General features: G+C 42.6%; 1 protein-coding gene across 3 annotated transcripts in view; it reads right to left on the minus strand.

The window, feature by feature from the left end:
* Positions 1 to 14037, minus strand: part of TRAPPC10 (trafficking protein particle complex subunit 10) — an 88582-nt gene that overhangs the window by 59056 nt on the left and 15489 nt on the right. For 2 of the 3 annotated variants that reach the window (XM_087418006.1, XM_087418007.1), the window contains exons 2-3: positions 7311 to 7392; positions 2536 to 2671 (exon numbers count right to left, since the gene is read on the minus strand). In XM_087418006.1, the coding sequence (XP_087274132.1) occupies positions 2536 to 2671; positions 7311 to 7392 (218 nt within the window). Of the gene's footprint in view, positions 1 to 2535; positions 2672 to 7310; positions 7393 to 14037 lie in introns of those variants that run through there. The other variant, XM_087418008.1, reaches the window with a different exon arrangement.

Below are 14037 nucleotides of genomic sequence, written 5' to 3' on the forward strand. Positions count from 1 at the left end.
GGTTTAAAATAAAGGTGATATTTTCGATAAGTGGGGGAAAGACAGACAATTATGAAATGAAGTTAGGCTAATTTCCTATCTATTTAGACGATAATATTAGATCCTGAACCCCCAAAATCTCCTACCATACACAAAAATAACTTGAAACTATACAGATCCAAATATAAATCACAAATTATAAAATTAACAGAAAATACACAAGAAAATTGGTTATTATCTTCAGACAGACAAGGCCTTCCTAAACATGATACACTACTCAGAAACTATTTCTTTAAATTACATATTTCGCTCCATAAAAATTATTACAGTTATGAATATCTATTCACTAAATAATAAGATCAACCACCTACACAAAACAGAAACTACAGAAGAGGCAAGAGAAAGAGAAGCACACCAATAATAGAAGACTAACACACCACTGTCAGTTAAAGATAGGTCAAGTGGATAAAACATTAAAATATAAATGACCTAAACAATACAATCAGTAAGACTGCTCTTATGAATACATATTTAACATTACAATCTGAAAACAGAGAAAATACATGGAACAACCACAAAAACTGATCATTTATTTGGTCACAGAGAAAAAATAACTTTCATAAAGCAGAAATATCATAAACAATGCTCTGATCACAATGCAATAACTTAGGAAAAGGACCAAATGCAAACAAACTGGGGGCTCTTCTTAGGAGGTTTGTTTCTAGGTGTAGTAATTCTGAAACTATTTTATGCATATTGTAGGACTGAGCAAACAAGTAAATTCGTGGATGTTGTTGAGAGCCAGGGTGGAGATAAACACGGAAGGGGCTAAGGCAAGAAAGAGCCAGTGGGGTTAGGCTCCAATTGGAGGTATGAGCACCAACTCAGGATTTCTACGATGTACACTTTCTCAGCTCCATCTACTAAAGGCGTAAAGGCAGTGACGCTCCCCTAGTGCTCTGTGAAGAAATGGCTGATGCCAGGACAAGGGTAGCAAAGGTACAAGAACCTAGAATACCTTGTTATGCCAGAAAGTCAGAAAATGCTCAAAAGGACACAGGAGCCAGCTTGAGTTCACTGGCCAAATGTGGGACAACCCGAGCATCAAGAGAGGTCAGGATAATTGACTACAAAGCGTTAACTAAAACAGAAACCCACACGGGCTCTTCTCTAGAGTGGAGCACCAGCTGATAAATTGTCAGGAGTGGAATTTGCAGCCCTTAGTGAAGACTGCTTCAGGAAGAATCATCACTGGGTGCTACCTCTAAGTGGGACAAGGAGCAGGACCCTCCCACAGTCTGAAAATGGCTCCCCAGGGAGGGCTTCTTGGTTGCAAAAGGAAAAAAGAACTACAGCGTGGAGAAACTGGACAACTTCTTATCACGAGGTCAAATCGAACGTAACCACTGAGGGGTTGTAGAGAAGAGTCAGCACAGCAGGCGGGGACGGCCACCCCTGGGCCTGCGCACAAGATTGGCCCTTGGCGGGCATCTGGGAACGCGACTTGGGGAAGGTTCCCACCACCGTGCGATAGAGTGCCTTGCCAGGCCTCAACCGTTGGTACCAATACCACGGCTTGTGCTGAGCCCTGCTCTCCCTCTGGGAGTCTGGATTTTGGTACGCGCCAGGCAGAGGCTGCCCACGTGACCGGCCCCCGATAAAAAGCCTGGACACTGAGTCTCTAACAAGCTTCCCTGGTAGACGACATCCTACACGTGCTGTCACACTCATTGCTGTGTGTGACTCCCCTGGGAAAGGCCACAAAGCAAAACCAGCAAAGGCAAAAGGTACAGCCATGGGGCAAAGTCCAGGGGAAACCAGGCACGAGCCTACAGTCCTTTCTCATTAAAATTACAAAAAACTACTTCTGCAGCCTCAGATTTAGGTTAAACCGTCACAATATGTAATGTGTTATGTATTTTGTATACTGCAAAATGCTTATTTTATTAGAGTCAAAACAAGGAAGAAATGACCCACAGAATTTTCTATTAATTCATGACAGAAGAATTCTGTCAAGAATGAAAGTTTCTTTCTAGGTTCATAAACACACAACTGCCAAATACAAGTAAAGGCCACGGTGCCCACAGAGTAGCGTCCCTCACTCAACGGGCAGTCATGGAGATGCCTGCAAAAGGCACTCTGACAGGGAGGAAGGAGGACACAGTGCCCTGCCCTCAGAAAGTCTACAAGAGAGACAAATGGGATTGTCAAGTAGAGGAACGGCCATGATGGTGAGTATAGGGGGTGATGGAATCAAAACTGAAAGTAAGTACTAAAAATACCCAGTGCCCCCCAGGCACAGGGAGAAGGCTCACAAGAACTGGAAACACAGGAAGTAAGGCTGTCTCTGGTGATTACCACGAGAGCAGTGCCCTGGACCAGAGGAGAGACACGCAGGGGCAAAGCCATACATTTGGCTGAGGAATGGAGAAAAGAGAACACCAAAATAAAAAATACATTAAAAAGTAAGTCTGAAAAATTTAAATTGTCTTAACGCAACCTAGACGCGTGCTTTCTCAGCCCTAGTCCAGGCCCCCATCCTCCAGAAGGACTTACGCAGCACTCCGTCCAGTAGATGTGGAGGAAGGGGAAAGTGAGCAGGGCTTTGTTTCCCTCTTTGGGCAGCAGCTCCTCTTTGAACTGAACAAAGTTAGATTCCAGGTGAATCATCTTTGGAGCCCGGCCATAGGACCTAGAAGCAACATTTAAAAAGCCACTGAGAAAAAGGACTGAAGAATGCTCAGCAGAAAGAACGGGGAAAAAAAATACAACAATAATTTGATCATAGCTCTGAGTTCAGAGGTGCATATATAATATTAACCCTGAATCATAACTATAATATTCTGACCAAAAAGATTCTAAAAGTTATTTTAATAATTCACAGTTCACATTTACATGTCCAAGTTCCCTCTCCATAAAATTTTTCATTTTACTCAACGATAGCACACAGTAATATTCTGTCTCACCAGGGCTCTTTGCAACAATACAGACTTCTGAGAAAGATGGATGTTACCTGTAGTTTAACTGAATCTATAGTCACTACAGAAGAGAATAAAGGAGTTCCCCAAACGTCAAACGCAGTGTGAAGCTACGAAAGCTTTAAACGGCACTAATACTTTTGGGACAACCTGGATTATCCAAAAGAGAGAACTGTCTGGTGAAAGAGAACGAGTTTTTGTTTACAGAGCTTAAAAAAAATAGTGGTAAATCCTTTTTCTCAACCCAAGAAGAAAGAGCGCACGGGAAGAATCCCACCAGCTACATACATCTAATCTAAGACTATCAGAGGACACGGATGCTACTTCATTACACTTCTGAAAAATCAATTATGCTGCGTGCATCTTTTTCCCATACCTTTATTTTCCACCTGTAGTAGCTGTGTCCCTTTTAAATACCTATAGCTGGATTTTGTACTCTTTATGCAATCAAGGAGTCTCTGTTCAGCAAGTTGAAACCAACCATGTTTAACCTGATTATGCTTATGCTTGAACTTGTGTATTCTCTATTGCAGGCTCTATTTCTTCCTGTCCTTTGTGAGATTAATCAAGTTTTCTTTTTCAATACTTTTTCTCTGCTTGCTGAAAGTCTAACCATCTATTTCTATTCTGCTATTTTTAATATGCACAAATTATTCTTTCAAAGACGAAAGCAATTGTCTACCCTCTCCTTGAACAAGACAAGAAAGACACTACACTTTCTTCTCTCTGCTTTCTTCCACACATCTGAAATCTTAGATTTTTTAATTTTTAAAAAAATGGATACCTTAACTTTAGCAAAATATTTTTATGACTTCTTCGCTTGCAGCTGCTTCTTTCATCCTGTGAATTCTGGGCCCATTTTTCTTCTTGTTGAGACACATCCTTTAATTATTTCAGACAGGGTGGTAAGGTTTCTGATCATGTATGTCTGAAAATGTTTTTATTTACCGCACTGCTTCCCAACTCTCTCCATGTCGTGGCAAGCAGTGAATATAATATTCAGATGGCACGCTGTGCAAACACATGTGGCTTTGTGCAGCCAGAAGTGACAAATCAGGGGCCCTGGCCATCCTGGGCCCCAGCTGGCCCCCAAGGCCTCAGAGGAACAAAATCCCTCACACTTGTGTCATCCTGGGCCCGGGGTTGGAGTGGGGGGGGGCTCGGATTCAGTCTTCCTTCTTCATGAGAGTTTCAATAATACAGAATTAGGTTCAAAGGTACTTTCCCTCAGGACTTTGAGAAGACTATTCTTAAGCGTTGTATTTTATGTCACATTTTAAATGTTGTTAGAGACTGCAGATTTGGGTTTTCTTTTCTCTTGTTTCCTTGGCATGGCTTTTGGTTTGCTTTGTTTTGTCTTCACTCTGCTTGACATTCAGCGGGCTCCTGCAATCCCCTGCTTCCCGTCTGGGAAAATCCTCACATTGGTCCTTCATTCTCTCCATTCTCTCCTTCTGAAACGTCTACTAGAGGGATTCTGAAACGTCTACTAGAGGGATTCTGAAACGTCTACTAGAGGGATACTGAAACTCCTGGATGTATCCTCCATGTCTCAGCTTTTCTTTCATGCTTTCCACCTCCAGCCGTTAGCATTAAACCCCAGAGTTTCTAAGCTCCACCTTCCCACTCACTAATTTGCTCTTTAGCTACACAACTGTTCACTGTACCTAGCAATGTTTCTGCTTCAATTTTTTTATTTCCAAGATCTAATCAATTTTAAATTTTTATCAAAGTAATATTACATACTTTAACATGTCAAATAGTACTAAAAAGCTTTTCTCTCTCTCAGATCTCACACATACACACATCCCCCCAAGAGCAGGTGCCTCCCTCATCCTTCTCTACCCACCTCCTGTATGCATTTCCTGGAGCTACTCTAACCAATGACCACAGATCCAGAGGCTTAAAACAATTCTCTCACAGTTCAGGAGGCCAGAAAATTCAGATCAAGGTGTGGCAGTGTTGGTTCCTTCTGGAAGCTCCGAGGCAGCATCCTTTCCTTGCCTCTCTCCTATCTTCTGGCAAGCCGTGGCGTTGTTTGGCTTGTAGACGCATCACTCCAATCTCTGCATCACTCCAATCTCTGCCTCCATCATCACGTGGTCTTCTCCTCCCTGCGTCTTCTAAGGACACTTGTCATTGGATTTAAGGCCCACGCTACTCTCATACAGCGATCCTTAACTTGATTAGGTCTGCAAAGACCCTTATTCCAGATAAGGTCACATTCACAGGTTCCAGGTAGACATATCTTTTGGGAGCCACAATTCAACACGTTACACCTCCCCAAGCACTTAGACAGATCTTCGACTGTCTGTGATGGAAGATGCAGAATCAGCTCTGTCTGTCCATCCTCTTACTCTCCCTCCACCCTCCTAACAGTTCTATCACAAGTTTCTGTTGTCCACATTCTGTTTTTCCCTTATTATTAAATGTAGGAGCACTGTTCACTAATAAGCCAAGTAACACACTATGGTTACAGTAGCTTTATAATGTAACTTTTCTTCTCAGCGTTTTTCATTTTCTTAGCTTGCGGGATCACCATTTTTAATTCCTCTCAAGCTCTCCAACAGAACCGTAAGCCCTCTGAGCACTACCCACACAGTCAAGCATCAGATAATCTATCCTTCCTTTTCCCTGGTAATATCCCTCAGGAGCCCACAGTCCTCCTGCTCCAATCAGGAGGGCATCCCGTGTCCTAAATTTGATGGAGCACATCCCCCCCACTGTTTGCTGAGAAAGGGGATGTGGTAGGTCTTTTCCCTGGGGCCATCCAGTTTCTCCCGAGATAAATTCTCTACTCGCTTGGAGGCAGCACCGAGTTCTTGGATCTCAGCTGTACCCTGTTCAGACTTAGACTTGCTGCTTTCAGAATGGCCCTTCTCCCGCTTTCTGCAGTGCCTCGTACCCAAGGGTCTGCAAGGCTCTGGAGCCATGGCAGCAGGGGACCCCACGTCTCAGTACTCCCTGCCCACACCTTCTGCCGCCCCCTTTCCAGCCTGGTGTTGCCCTCGCCTTCCAGGTCCTGGGCCCTGTCACTTGTCAGGGACTCGCCTGCTTCTCAGAGAGCCGCCTCTGCAGACGCGTGGCTTTCTCAGCTTTCTCTCCCACTCCCTCTGTCTCTCTTCCTTCTCCCAAAAAGGCGTCCACATCTCTCTGCTGCTGTCCTCTCCATCCCCTTCCTCTGTCCTTGTGCGCGGAGGCCTTTTTAGTCCTTTTTTCTCGTTTAGTGAGGTTTCAGGAAGATGAAGAGATGAATACATATAGTAAATCTATGTAGTTTATTTGACTTTTTCCTCATAACTCCCTTTCTTGTTTCTTGGACTCATTTTTTTTCTTTTATCTTTCTGAATGTTTAAATACTGTACACTGATTGAAACCCTTTTCAGATTAACTCCATTTTTTCAGGTAGTAAACTCCTCCATTTGCTGACTTTTCGTCTCTCGTTCATAGCATTGGGCCTCCTCAGATGCTGAGCAATTTCTCTGTAAGAGAATTCTCCCACACTCTGTACACTCTTTGTATTAAATGTTCGTAATTAAACGCGTTCCTTGTAACATCATAACTGGGCAGAAAAAACAGACTCGATTCAATAGAGAACCTGGGTAAGTCATTCCCAGAAAGCCACATTAATTCTTCAGGTTACTAGGGTATAAATTGGTGTCAGAAAGGAACAATGTAGCAAGAATCAGAATTACATGAACATGAATAACAACAGGAAATTTTTTATACACCTTGGTTAAAATCAGATTACCTGTATTAACAAGTCAAACCCAAACATTTTCTAGAACTAAATATCTAATCTTACCAGAAATAAGTTTTCCAATAAGATAATTCAAAGTCAATTCTTTCCTCTGATCAAGTCATGAGATGAACAATTACACACAACAGGGCAACTGGGATGGTTGATCTAGTTTCTCTCCTAATTTTTAAATAACATTTTTCTGGACACATTCTCATCCTTAAGAAGAGCACAGGGACTCAGGGTGGAGAGGGCTCCTGATGAGACCATAGATAAAGACCACGTCTTCTGCTCTGACATGGAGTCTGAGTGAGTGCATATCTCCTTTCTAAAACGCCTGTGCCTTTAAGGCATTCTGAGGAACGATGAAGAATCAGAAGTCATTCCTACAAAAGTGGGCCTTTACTCAAAGGAACTGTCTCGTTTCTACCTCCCTATGTCTCATTAAGACAATCAGCATATTCCTTAAAGAATAAGGCCCACAGATTACAAGATGTCACACAGTTTCTTTACAATACACTTAGAACTGAGGCTTCAACTTTTACTACCTCATTTGCTCACAAAAATGTCTAAAAATGAAGAGAGAGATACAGTCAAAAAACAACACACCATACCTTCTCCATTCCATCGGTTCTCTCGGAAGCTGCTGGGAAAGCGTTGGATAAATAGAGGTAAACAAATTCTGATCTCCAGCACCTACAACAGGAACAAAAGAGAAATCCAGCTATGACATTTATAGGTGAATATAGGCTAAATGGGCTCTAAAATTTATTAAATTGGTAATTTTAGACAATTTTATATTTAGTAATATGACATCACAAAACAAGATTGTTTCATACCTTTAAATAACTGGTCTCAAGAACCTTGAACCCAGCCCTTGACATCTATGATCTAACTTAACCCTCACAACCCCTCCATGAGGTAGGTATGTATCACTTTCCCCACGAGGAGAATAAGGATCAGAAAAGTCAAGTAACTTGGCCAAGGCCACAAAGCTAAGAAGAGATGGAGCGGGTTCAACTCCACCCACTTCCCTCCGAGTCTGTGCTCTACAACCACTGCTTTCTGCCACTTCAGAAAAGCCGTAAACCTCCATGCAGACAAGGAAATCCAGAGAAGTGAACAGGAATTTCTTCACCAAAATAAACTCAATGTGCATCCACGCGCCAGCAGTAGCTACAATACATACGACACTCTGTGTGCACACATTACCCAAGACACCTGACACACATCCTCTCCCTCAGTCCTCACGGTAACTCCTAGGAGGCAGGGACAAACAACTAGATTTCACAGACAGGGAAAGTGCGATTGCAGAGGTCAACACACCTAGAGCACAAAGCCAGCCAGTGGCAGATGCCAGTTATGAACGCAGGAGTGTCTGATTTAATGCTGCACACTCAGTCTTTAATTCAGCTCTTTCATCCTGGCGTTAACAGAACTGGAAAATCCATTTAGCTCTCATAAAACAATAGTACGGCCAGATTATACTTAAGCTAAAAAAAAAACCTTTTAATATATATGACTCAAATTCTTAAACCCAGAAGATCCTCTAACTTTCAGCAAAACCATTTTCCAAATGGCTTTTATATTGATCTTAAAGAAATCATTGGGAATTGATATGGGCCATTAATACATTTGCTTATTTTGCTATCATGAACCTAAAAAAAAAAACCACCTCCCCAAAACCACACAACAACATCAAGTCACTGCTGAGAGTAATGATGTTTCTGGGCGGCTGAGCTGTGAGTAGTAGAGAGGCAGGAGGCGCGGTGACTGGACACAAACGCTGAAGCCTGACCGCCAGGGTCACATCTCAGCTCCACCACCTACTGGCTGAATAAGCTTGGGGGACACCATTTACCCTTCCCATCTGTGAAATGGGAAAATAAGAAGACCTCCCCAACAGGGCCTGGTGGGGATGAAAAGAGTCAACACAGTAAACAACCTTGAACAAGGCCTGATGCAAAGTAAATACTTAATAAGGGGTACTATTACTACATCTTTTGGTAAAATAAAAACAATTTTTATGTTTTAACTCATCATGTTCATTGGTAGTCATCTTAGAAATCATTAAAGTAAGAAAATCTTCAGTTAGCTTCAGATTTCTTATCTTTGATTGCCAATTCCTGTTGCCTCTTTAAAAGGTTCCAAGATTAACATACAAAAATCACTACTCTTTGCTAAGTAGAAATGAGGGCAACTACATGGAAGCTTTCTCCTCTTTCACTCAGTTTTCTATATAAAACTATATATGTGCAATAAAGCCCAACATGAATGCATAATTAACATATGTACACAGAGTAAAAAAATGAAATGCCTCCTATACCCCCCAAGCCATCTCCCACAGGAAATCCTGCTAAACAATAAACTTGTCTCAATGAAGACCATAAAGTAACAATTTTTCTTACATTATCTGGAATAAATCTTTGTGTCCTAAATTTAACTTGAAAAGAGTACAGGTCAATTAGCACACCTGTCAAGTGCAAAGTTATCATCTGACATTAACTGGGGACTTAACGTGTGACCATTTGACCTCAGAACCTGTTATAGGCTGATCTGTGTCCTCCCCCAAAATTCATATGTTGAAATCCTAACCCCCAGTACCTCTGAATGAGACTGTGTTTGGAAATAAGGTCTTGAAAGAGGTAATTAAGTTAAAATGAGGTCTTCAGGGTGGGCCCTAATCCAATCTGACCAGTGTTCTAGAAGAAGAGGAAATGTGGATACATGGAGGGACACTAAGGATGTGAAAAGACCATCTACAAGCCAAGGAGAGAGGCCTCAGAAGCCAACCCTGTCGACCCTTAGATCTTGGACATCCAGCCTCCAGAACGGTGAGAGAGGGTCTGTTTAAGCCCCCGGTCTGTAGTATCTGCTATGCCAGGCAGTCGGAGCTGACTGAGACAGCACCCCTAATTTACATCTGGAGGCCAAACTCTTGTCACCCGTTGAAGCTCCATACTGACTGAACAAGAATGAAGAAAAGCCACCATGATTTTCTCAGAATACACAGCTATTATTAATTATAATACTCTTAAATCTTTATTTCGAGTCTTATGAAAACTAGAGATGCCTTTGAAAATGGGCTACAGAGAGCCAGAGCACAAAAAGAAAAAGATAGGAAAGAGCTTTGGTGTAAAACCCCCAAAGAATTAACTCTCAGATTATGTGATAGGTAACTAAATTAACAACATAAACTTTGTAGCTTCCCAAAATAGCTCAACCACAAAGTAGAAAAGTCATTAGAGCTTTGAGGTCTGAACTTAAGACAGAGCAACCTCCAGGCTGACTTTCCATTTTAAGCCCACGGGCAACAGAGGCATGAGAAAAACCAATAAGGAGGCAGATGCTAGAAAAGAGCCACTAAAACCGACACAAGGCTTAAGACTGATGTGCCCATGCTCAGAGGACCCTGTGCAGAAAAGTGCGGTTTCTTTTTCTGACTCAAGAGACCTATTAAAAGACTCAACTCAGACTATTTATTTCAACAACGAAGATTTCTCTTTTTGGTGAGAGAGGGGAGACTTATCACAATAATTACTAAGAGCAATTCAAAGCCCAATGCCATTAACATAAATCTCTCTCCCTGTGCATGTGTCTACACATACGCTACCCATTCTCGTCACTCACTGGGGGACTCAGGGATATGAGGATTGGGGCGAGCCGGGGGCACATAGGGGCCCCGCACCCAGGCAGCTGCAGGGCTGTGCACAGACCATGACAGTTATCCTCTGCTCCTGGCCAGTACCAGTGCGTGGCAGCACCCTGGCAGGAGGGATGACTGAGGAGCAGACACAGGAGCCGCTGAATGTGAAGCGAAGCATCGGGGGACAGTCGCCTTGCTCTGAGCAAAGAGATGTGGCACCGTCTCCGGGTGCTGCCCGGACCGCACAGCACCTGCCCCCAGGCTGAGAAAAGCCCAGCTCAGAGAAAGGCAGGCAGAGCCCTGGGTTTCATTAAATGAACCTACCCGTTTCCTCTATTTACGCCGGCTGTAACTGGATGTTCCACGCAGATGACTGACGCAGGCCTTCACTACGTGCAGTCACTGAGATTTTTCCCAGCATATATTCGTGTATTAGTCATGTAATTTGAAACTTTTTATGATAAAAGCACATAAGAACTAATTAAACACGGGGCAAAAAAGAATTCAAAAAGATGTTTTCGGTGATTTAAGCATAAATGGATCCTATTTCCACAAACCCAGCTTAACATTTCCTTAAAATCTTTAAAACAGAAGGACTTAGGAACTCAAAGAGAAAATAGTAACTTATACCAACATTGAAGACACTAACACACGTCCAATTTACAAAACATAAATAACTAGAGACACAGATGTATCATTCAGATTTTAGACAACCAACAATAAGACAATAAGAAAATGGCTATTTTTGAAACAACTTTAATTTTCAAAGAAGTCAATTGTAACTAAAAATAGAAAACTGTAGGCTAGACAGTCCCTTTAGACCCACGATGCTTTCACTAGGATGAAAGTCTGACCAAAGCTTAGTACAAGGCCCAACAAACCCACGGGCGACGCCTCGGACCCACCATGGCCGTGCTCAGGCCAGTCACAGCTGTCCTCAGATTCATACGTCATTTGTCTGCCCTCCAGTAACAGAAAGAGCAATGGAAACTTTTACTTTCGATCATTTTATGCACAAAATCTTTATTTCAGGGTCCACTAGAACTGCAAAGTCACAAAGTTATTTAGTGCCAAAGCATTTTCAAAATTCAGATTTTTAATTCTTCAGTCAATTGCAACCAGAACAGACTCGGTAATAAGTTGATAGTTAAAAGAGTAGAGGACCCCAGGATGTCCTGCTTTGTGTGAAAATGTCTCAAACAAGACAACCAGTGCTTGGCCCCGCTGAAAATCTGCGTCCACATCAAACTGCCCAGAGGGGCTCTATGTGGGGGATGAGCTAGCTGGGAGCTCACTTTCTGATTACAGGAAGACCGGATGTCTAAACCAAACCAAAATAAAGTTATTACTCTTCAAACTAAAGGAAAAATGTTTGTATCTATGCTCAAAAAGCTATAGATTTGTTGTTGCTAATGTTCCTACAACGTTTATGCAATAATTTTAAAGAGACTTTAGGTCTCGGTTATGACAGAAGATTGAATTTGGCACTAAGCAGTCTACAGAAAGAGTAGCATAAATTATCAACGTGGCCTGACTGCTCCAGAGCTATAACTTACACCTCGGGAAACACAAGGTCAAACCGAAAGGTTACCTCTCCAAAGTTACCTTCCCTGCACAAAGGACACAGGGGTTTCCTACCTGTAGAATCTGTGTTAAGGGCACTCAGAAATCTCCATAATAGTCCTGCTTCCGGGAACCTATGAATATGTCACATTACATAGCAAGGGAGAATGAAGGTGCACATGGATTAAGGTTGCTAATTAGCTAACCTTAAAGTAGAGAGATTACCCTGGATTATCCACATGGGCCCAATGCACTCACAAGGGTCCTTCAACGGGGAGGAGGGAGGCGGAAGAGCCAGAACCAGAGACAGCATCCTGAGAAGACGGAGCTGGTCAGTGCTGGCTGTGAGGATGGGGGACGGGCCACGAGTCAAGGAATGCGGTGCCTCTAGAAGCTGGAACAGGCAGGAAACGGATTCTCTCCTGGAGTCTCAGAAGGAATCGGCCCTGCCAACTCCTTGATTTTAGCCCAATGAGACCCATTGCAGACTTCTGACCTCCAGAACTCTAAGATAATACGTTTGTGTTGTTTTAAGGCACTAAATCTATGTAATTTGTTACAGCAGCCACAAGAAACTAATACAACTATGAAAAGCATATGAGAGACCAATGGGAAAAATAAAAGCATTTAATTTGCAAAAAAAAAAAAAATCTACATAATACCTTTGATCTGCTGATACAGGGGGGCTTGCTAAGCTACCGAGGGTCTGGCACCAGGTGAGAGCTATAGCTGATAGAAGTCAACAGAGGGGCCACCTGTTTACTGTCCACACACAGACAGCACGGGGGGCCTGGCAGACACTTCCCACAGTCACCCTGAGCCCTCACACCAGCCCAAGGAGAGAGCGCCACTGCACATCGGACTGAGGCACCCAGGAGCTCCCTACCGGCCCAAGGGGAAGAAGCTCATGAGCATCAAAGCTGAGACTGATTCACAGACGGCTGCCTGGCTCTGGACTCAATATCCTTCACTACTGCTCTGTGTTGCCTCCATTTCTTCACTTTATCATTTGCTAATTAATCTGCAGTGTCTGTGCTGACACTCTGGCTGAAAGTACAGGTTCTAGAAGACCTTCCACCAACAGAGTGAACATTTGTGTCACAGGCTTTCCATTGTTACCAATCCTTAAACATGCAAAGCTGTGAAAGTCTTACCACAAAAGTATAAAAGGATCAGGAAATCATAACCCTGAGAAAGTGGCAAAAAAAAACCAAAATGCTTAGCCAATTTGCAGCTTTCCAAAATACTTGATATCATATATTTTCAAGATCAGTATTTTTATTTGGAGATTTATGTTGGGTAAAAGATCTTAACTAAAGATTTTAAATATTTGTTGGTGCTCTCATACAGTATAATTTTTCTTCAAATTCTTTAGTATAATCTTAGTAAAGGGAAATAGTAATGTAACCGTACGCCCTCCAGGACCAGTTCAACTGACTCCATCTTATCAACAGAGTAATTCAGAGTGGTTTTTCAGGAACTGAGACCCCTTGTCTAGTTCAGGCCGCTGACACTACCAACTCATCAACTGGGCCTGCACAAATGACTGATAAGTGACCTCTTTGACATCAAGCAGCTAAAAACTCCACCTCAGATCATGGTAACAAAGACATTTTGTCAACATGCGTCCTATGAAGAGCCATGAAGCTTGACTACGCTTGTGTAGATCAATTACCTCACTTCTCCTCACCTCCAATCATCTGTCTCCCACACTTCAGACCGCCCTGCCCTTCCTCCCATAAATTGTGCCCCAAGCCGCAGAGTGGGGAGACAGATCTGAGGGCACACGCCCCCTGTCTCCTTGCAGGTCAATCTTGCAAAATAAAGCTACATTTCTTTTCCAAAAGCCGAGGTCACAATAATTGGCTTTTATATGCACATCGGGCAAGAGAACCCCAATTTTGTATGTTAACAGTAACTTTTATAATAAAATACAGCTCTCATCTTCAATTGTTGAAGACATCCAGATTATTTTAGCCTGTTAACAAGACAGCTGTCTTCAACTATCTAACAGACGATGTCTTAATTTAAAAGGTTAGATCTACCCTACAGGACTCCACAGCTCCACAGCACTAACGGGTGGTAACGATGGGGGATGTCTGTAGCTCAACAAAAAGAAGGGCTGTTCTTTC

This window comes from Ceratotherium simum, chromosome 27, assembly GCF_057802395.1.
Source record: "Ceratotherium simum simum isolate JZ-2026a chromosome 27, ASM5780239v1, whole genome shotgun sequence".
Classification (NCBI taxonomy): domain Eukaryota; kingdom Metazoa; phylum Chordata; class Mammalia; order Perissodactyla; family Rhinocerotidae; genus Ceratotherium; species Ceratotherium simum.